Raw genomic sequence first — 8,045 nt, 5'->3', positions numbered from 1 at the left:
TTTAAAAAAACTATTCTCAGCCATTTAATTGCCTTTCTGTTTGGCAATTGTTAATTGGTACTTTTTCTTGCTACTTACTTGTAATTACATAGAGGTACCATGACAGCCTTCACTGGGAGCAGGGTACAATTACAGAGAGATGGGTTTGCGAATTTGCGATTCATAGTTACTGATAGAAGCACTGTAAAAATAATCTCCTGGATAAATCATAATCACAATCAACATAAATCAGTCTTTCTGAGGTGCCATCCTAGATATTAATGAAAGCTCCTTAACATCAATCGAATAAACAAGATTTCAGTCTTGTAATGTGTGACCTCCTTTTGTCTGTGGTTCAAATTCGGAGGGTTATGTGTCTTGCTGCACATCTTGATTAACACTAGATGGCTCCGACCTTTCAAGATGGATTTTGAGAAGTCAAAGTGGCTGCAAAGCACAAATAACAATCAGACATAATTAAGGTGACACAGATAAGTGCCTCATTTATCAGTCAACTACATCAGAAATGGACTGATTTTCAGTGCTCTTCTGTCCAAATTAAATCTCTAGTGGCCCAGACGTTCTTGGTGTTCTTCGCAAATAATGGAAATTTAACCCATTACGGTTATGCTTAAGCGACCACATTGTGTAGCAATTTCCAAGTCACCTCAACATAACAACAATCGTTCAGGAGTTGGGTACAAATCTGAATATACTGAAGCTGGGAGGTGTAAGATCATAGGACGAGTATTGTACTGTTCAGTTGACATCCTGCTTGTGAGTATATAGATTTGCTTATACCTTTTGTCAATATTCATTAAATTAAGTTATTAATTCGTCTATGCTGCCAAAATGACATGATTTGGTTTAACCTCAATTAATCTAACAAATTGGTTTTCCTCCAATTGGTATGGTTGTGGCAGGATGGAATTTCTGTCTGCCAATATAACTCTGCTGCTGAGTTAAGTAGAGCAGATTACACATATAACCATGTCACTTTGAACCCTGTCTCACTCTGATTACTGATTGGATCAGAACTGATGACATCAATGTCCCAGATTTTGTGGTCGGCAGCAAAGGGACAGCTTTCACCAGTAAGTAGCCTTGAAGAAAGCTGCCCATAAAAATGTAACAACCTCTGTGATGTTGATTTCCTGTATTACAATGTCATTTTCATTCTGGTATCATCCATAAGGGTTCTCTGGTGACCTAGATCAGTGAAATCATCAAGCAGACGGAACCAAATTGAAGTGTTATCACAGACAGCAAACCAAGAATTAAAACGCACTGATTATCACTAACTTTTTAATTATTTTGCAGACAGCAAAGTACATAGAAAATAGGAGAATAAAAGTCCTTTGAGTCTGCCCCACCATTCAATATGATCATGGTTGATCCTCTATCTCAACACCATACTCCCACACTCCACATACCTCATGATGCCTTTAGAGTCTTAAATATATTCAGTGACTTGGCCCCCGCAGCCTTCAGTGGTAGTGAATTCCATAAATCCATCATCCTGAGTTAAGAGGTTTCACCTCATCCCAGTCCTAAATGGCTTACCTTGTACCCTTGTTCTAGATGCCCAAGCCAAAGGACTCTACCCCTGCATCCAGTATGTCCAGCTCTGTCAGAATTTTACACATCTCAATGAGATCTTTTCACATTCTTCTAAACTCCAGTGAATACAGGCCTAGGTGACCCAATCTCTTCTCAAATGACAATACTGTCATCCCAGGAATCAGTCTGGGAAACTTTCACTGCACCTCCTCTATGGCAAGTATATTCTTCACACTTATCCACATTATACTGCAACTGCTATGTATTTAGCTACTTACTCAACTTGTCTAAATCACCTTATGCCTCTTAACATGCTCCTCATCACTTACATTCCCATCAAGTTTTGTGTTGTCAGCAAACATGGAAATATTACATTTGGTTCCTTCATCAATTCATTGATGTATATTGTGAATACTGGGGCCCAAGCACTGGTCCCTGTGGGAGCCCACTCACTATTTGTCACATCGAAAAATACCCAAGCATTCTTACTCTCTGTTTCCTGTCTGCTAACCAATTCTCAATCCATGCCAATAAATTACCCCAATCCCATGGCCTTTAATGTTGTACACTAATCTCTTATGTGGGACTTTATCAAAAGCTTCCTGAAAATCCAAATACACCATGTCCACTGGTTCTCCATTATTTATTCTGCTGTTTATGTCCTCAAAAAACTCCAGTAGGCTTGCCAAACACAATTTCCCTTTCATAAATCCATGTTGACTTTGTCTAATCCCGTTGATATAGATTGGGACATACATATTGTATTAAGATGGAACCTGCAATATCATAAATAAACATTTTTTTAAATTGTTACTTAAAAACATCTGTGGACTTTTAAAAATTGTGTAATGGAGAGAACAACACTCCAAACTTTTATAATTAGATTTTCAAGATCAAAGAGGTTGTTCAACAGAAATTAAGGGTGGGGACTTCCAGGTTGCGGCGATGCGGAGCTAAGCCGCGCGATTCGGCAGCTCCCGCGAAGACGGACTTTTGGGCCCGCTAACGGAGCCCCAACGGCACTTTTTAAATAACCAACCCGTGGGGAAGGAAGGAGAAAGGTCCCCTACTAACCTGCATGGATCGGACCCGCAGCGAAACGGCGAAAAAAGCGGCCCTGGAGCAGCAGGAGAAGAAAGAAAAAAAAAAGCAAAATGGCGACGCCCACGGACAAAGAGGAGATGCAAGAGTTCATCAAGTGCTGCTTCGAGGAGCTGCGCGAGGAGATGGTGGCGCCTATGCTGGCAATGATTGAAAGACTTGGAGCAACCTAGAAAGCCCAAGAGGTGAAGATCCAGGAGATCCAGGAAAATGTGAGTGAGAACGATGACGAGCTCGTGGGCCTGGCGGAGAGAGTGGAGCGGCACGAGGCGCTACACAAGACGTGGGCGGGAAGACTCGAAGACCTGGAGAACAGATCAAGGAGAAACAATTTGAGGATCCTGGGTCTCCCAGAAGGAATGGAGGGGGCCGATGCCGGGGCATATGCAGGCACAATGATCGGGACGCTGGTGGGTGCGGAGGCCCCTCCGGGATTGCTGGAGCTGGAAGGGGCGCACCGGGTGCTAGCGAGGAAGCCCAAGGCAAATGAGCCGCCAAAGGCGTTGGTGGTGAGATTTCACCGGTTTACGGGCAGAGAGAGGGTCCTGAAATGGTCCAAGAAGGAACGGAGCAGCAAGTGGAGGTAAGAATATACCCGGACTGGAGCGCGGAGGTCGCTAAGCGGAGAGCGGGTTTCAACCGGGTCAAAGCGGTGCTGCATCGGAAAGGAGTGAAATTTGGAATGTTGCAGCCAGCGCGACTGTGGGTTACACATAATGGCCAACACCACGACTTTGAAACGCCCGAAGAGGCGTGGACCTTTATACTAGCTGAAAAATTTGACTCTAATTGAGGGTTTGTGTGGGAGGGGGGTGTTTGAGGGTTGAAGTATGATGGTTGTTGTACATAGGGGGTCAACCACGCGCAATAAATGCTATATGGGCTGGGGGAGAGGGACAAGGCCACGACAGGAGCTGCGCCATGGGGGGGCGGGGCAGGCTTTGGAAAGCGCGGGGTTTTCTTTCCCGCGCGCTGCAAGAAAGGCGGGAAGGGGAACGAAGGAATGTACATTGATTGGGAGATTCCCACGTGGGGGGGTCAAAGGGATGGCGGGGAAGCCGGGGTCATCAGGTGTCAGCTGACTTACGGGAGGGATATGGGGGGAGCAAAAAAGCCAGACAGGGATCTAGCGGGGGGGGGGGGTGGGGGGGGGGGGGGGGTTGCTGCTGCACTGGCCGAAAGAGAACGGGACACAGAAGAGGTGGCTGGGACGGGGGTCCCCCAGCTGGGGGACTGGAGAGTGAGGGAGACGCGGACAAGGGACTGGCCCAGAAAAGGAGATGGCTAGTCGACGGGGGGCGGGGGGGTGAGAATCCCTCCAATCCGGCTGATAACGTGGAACGTGAGGGGCCTGAATGGGCCGGTGAAGAGGGCTCGAGTGTTCGCGCACTTGAAGGGACTGAAGGCAGACGTGGCAATGCTCCAAGAGACACACCTGAAGGTGGCGGACCAGGTCAGGTTAAGAAAGGGATGGGTAGGACAGGTATTTCACTCGGGATTGGACGCAAAAAATAGAGGAGTGGCAATTCTGGTGGGAAAGCATGAGTCATTTGAGGCCAAGACTATCGTAGCGGATAATGGAGGGATGATATGCGAAGGTGAGTGGTAGGTTGCAAGGGACGTGGGTGGTGTTGGTAAATGTATACGCCCCGAACTGGGATGATGCTGGATTTATGAAGCGCATGTTGGGGCGCATTCCGGACCTGGAGGTAGGAGGACTGATAATGGGAGGGGACTTCAATACGGTGCTGGACCCAGCACTGGACCGCTCCAGATCAAGGACGGGAAGCAGGCCGGCGGCGGACAAGGTGCTCAGGGGTTTTATGGATCAGATGGGGGGAGTGGACCCATGGAGGTTTGCAAGACCGCAGGCCAGGGAATTTTCTTTTTCTCCCACGTACATAAGGCTTACTCCCGGATAGATTTCTTTGTTCTGGGCAGGGCGCTCATCCCGATAGTGGAGGGGACGGAGTATTCGGCCATAGCCGTTTCGGACCATGCCCCGCACTGGGTGGAACTGGAGCTGGGAGAGGAGAGGGACCAACGCCCGCTGTGGCGGCTGGATGTGGGACTGCTGGCTGATGAGGTGGTGTGTGGGAAGGTGAGGGGGTGTATTGAAAGATACTTGGAGGCCAACGACAACGGGGAGGTGCGTGTGGGGATGGTATGGGAGGCGTTGAAGGCGGTGATCAGGGGAGAGCTGATCTCCATCAGGGCTCATAGGGAGAAGACAGAGGGAATGGAAAGGGAGAGGTTAGTGGGGGCTATCTTGCGAGTGGACAGGAGATACGCTGAGGCCCCAGAGGAAAGATTACTTGGGGAAAGGCGACAGCTCCAGACGGAGTTTGACCTGCTGACCACGGGCAAGGCGGAGGCACAGTGGAGGAAGGCGCAAGGGGCGACCTACGAGTACGGGGAAAAGGCTAGTCGGATGCTGGCGCACCGGCTCCGTAAGAGGGCGGCAGCGAGGGAAATAGGGGGAATCAAAGATGGAAGGGGAGCCACGGTTCGAAGTGCAACGAAAATAAATAAGGTATTCAAGGCCTTCTATGAAGAGCTGTACAGATCCCAGCCCCCAGGGGGGGGAAGGGGGGATGAGGCGATTCCTGGACCAGCTGGGGTTCCCGAGGGTGGAGGAGCAGGAGGCGGTTGGTTTGGGGGCACCAATTGGGTTGGAGGAGTTGAGTAAGGGTTTGGGGAGCATGCAGGCGGGGAAGGCCCCGGGGCCGGACGGGTTCCCGGTGGAGTTCTACAGAAAATATGTGGACCTGCTGGCCCCGCTACTAGTGAGGACCTTTAACGAGGCAAGAGGGGAGGGAACCCTACCCCAGACAATGTCGGAGGCGACAATCTCCTTGATTCTAAAGCGAGACAAGGATCCACTGTAATGTGGATCGTACAGGCCGATTTCGCTCCTCAATGTGGATGCTAAGCTATTGGCAAAAGTACTGGCCACTAGGATTGAGGACTGTGTCCCGGGGGTGATTCACGAGGACCAAACGGGATTCGTAAAGGGCAGGCAGTTAAATACCAATGTGCGGCGGCTCTTAAACGTGATAATGATGACATCGGAGGAGGGAGAGGCGGAGATAGTGGCAGCGATGGACGCGGAAAAAGCCTTTGACCGAGTAGAGTGGGAGTACCTCTGGGAGGTATTGCGCAGGTTTGGGTTCGGGGGAGGGTTTATTAGATGGGTTAAGCTCCTTTACAGCGCCCCGGTGGCGAGTGTAGTGATGAACCGGCGGAGGTCGGAGTACTTTCGGCTGTACCGAGGGACGAGGCAGGGGTGCCCCCTGTCCCCCCTGTTGTTTGCATTGGCGATCGAACCCTTGGCCATATCACTTGGGGAGTCTAAGAAATGGAGGGGGATAGTCCGCGGGGGAGAGGAGCATCGGGTATCGCTATATGCGGATGACCTGCTGCTATACGTGGCGGACCCAATGGAGGGGATGGTGGAGGTCATGCAGACTCTGAAGGAGTTTGGAGAGTTCTCAGGCTACAAGCTTAATGTAGGGAAGAGTGAGCTTTTTGTATTACAGGCAGGGGACCAAGAAAGAGGGAAAGGGGACCTACCGCTGAGGAGGGCGGAGAGGAGTTTTCGGTATCTGGGGATCCAGATAGCCAGAAGTTGGGGGGCCCTACATAAACTGAATTTGACGAGGGTGGTGGAGCAAATGGAGGAGGATTTTAAAAGATGGGACATGCTCCCGCTCTCGCTGGCGGGTAGGGTGCAGTCGGTCAAAATGGTGGTCCTTCCGAGGTTTTTGTTCGTGTTTCAGTGCCTCCCCATCGTGATCACCAATGGCTTTTTCAAGAGAGTAGGTAGGAGTATTATGGGGTATGTGTGGGCAAATAAGACCCCGAAGGTTAGGAGAGGGTTCTTAGAACGCAATCGGGACCGAGGAGGGTTGGCCTTGCCAAACCTAGGGAGTTACTACTGGGAGGCAAACGTGGCGATGATCCGCAAGTGGGTCATGGAGGGAGAGGCGGCGGCATGGAAGAGGATGGAGATGGCGTCCTGTAAAGGAACGAGCCTGGAGGCGTTGGTAACGGCACCGCTGCCGCTCTCGCCGACAAAATACACCACAAGCCCGGTGGTGGCGGCAACACTAAGGATCTGGGGTCAGTGGAGAAGGCACAGGGGTGCAATGGGAGCATCGGTGTGGTCCCCGATCAGGGGTAACCACCGGTTTGTCCCGGGGAAGATGGACGGGGAGTTCCAAGGCTGACATCGGGCGGGAATAAGAAGAATGGGGGACCTGTTCATTGACGGGACATTTGCGAGCCTAGGGGCACTGGAGGAGAAATTTGAGTTACCCCCGGGAAATGCATTTAGATATATGCAGGTGAGGGCTTTTGTGAGGTGACAGGTGAGGGAATTTCCGTTTCTCCCGGCACAAGAAGTTCAAGATAGGGTGATCTCGGGGGTATGGGTCGGGGAGGGCAAGGTGTTGGAAATATACCAAGAGATGAAAGAAGAGGGGGAAGCGCTAGTAGAAGAATTGAAAGATAAATGGGAGGAGGAGCTGGGGGAGGAGATTGAGGAAGGGCTGTGGGCTGATACCCTGGGTAGGGTTAATACCTCCTCATCGTGTGCCAGGCTCAGTCTGATACAATTTAAGGTGGTTCACAGAGCGCATTTGACGAGGGCGAGGCTGAGTAGGTTCTTTGGGGTAGAGGATAGATGTGAAAGATGTTCAGGGAGCCCGGCGAACCATGTCCATATGTTTTGGTCATGCCCGGCATTGGAGGGGTTCTGGAGAGGTGTGGCGGGAGTAATATCCCAGGTGGTGAAAGTCCGGGTCAAGCCAAGCTGGGGACTAGCAATATTTGGAGTAGTGGATGAGCCGGAGGCGAAAGAGGCCGGAATTCTGGCCTTTGCGTCCCTCGTACCCAGGCGAAGGGTCTTGCTATTGTGGAAGGAGGCGAAGCCCCCTAGCCTGGAGGCCTGGATTAACGACATGGCGGGGTTCATAAAATTGGAGAGAATTAAGTTTGCTTTGAGAGGGTCTGCACAGGGGTTCTACAGGCGTTGGCAACCGTTCCTAGAATATCTCGCGGAGCGTTAGAGGAAGGTCGGTCAGCAGCAGCAGCAACCCTGTGGGTGGTGGGGGGGGGGGGAACGAGAGATTGTTTGAGGGGATGGACGAGCGGGAGATGGCATGGAGGGTGGGGAGAAACGGTACGTGCGGCCAAGAACCAGTGTATAAAGCTATGTAAATATACCATCTTGCCATGTATATATCTTGCTCAGGGAGATTTTGCGTTATTTTGTTACTGGGGTGGGGGGGGGGGGGGGTTTATTGTTTGTAAGGGGAAAAAATTGTGTTGTTAAAAAACCTTAATAAAAAATATTTTTAAAAAAAGAAATTAAGGGTGGGACAGAACTTCCCGCCCGAGGTCAA

General features: G+C 50.5%; 1 protein-coding gene across 4 annotated transcripts in view; it reads right to left on the bottom strand.

Annotated features, from left to right (window-relative positions):
* lrrc9 (leucine rich repeat containing 9) overlaps nt 1-8,045 on the bottom strand; it is a 389,985-nt gene continuing 381,940 nt past the window's right edge. For all 4 annotated transcript variants that reach the window (XM_072491694.1, XM_072491713.1, XM_072491705.1 and 1 more), the window contains exon 33: nt 1-426. In XM_072491694.1, the coding sequence (XP_072347795.1) occupies nt 258-426 (169 nt within the window). In that variant the 3' untranslated portion in view covers nt 1-257. The remainder of the gene's footprint in view (nt 427-8,045) is intronic.

The sequence above is a fragment of the Scyliorhinus torazame genome, chromosome 2 (assembly GCF_047496885.1).
Source record: "Scyliorhinus torazame isolate Kashiwa2021f chromosome 2, sScyTor2.1, whole genome shotgun sequence".
NCBI lineage: Eukaryota > Metazoa > Chordata > Chondrichthyes > Carcharhiniformes > Scyliorhinidae > Scyliorhinus > Scyliorhinus torazame.
This window is presented reverse-complemented; position numbering and strand designations above follow the sequence as displayed.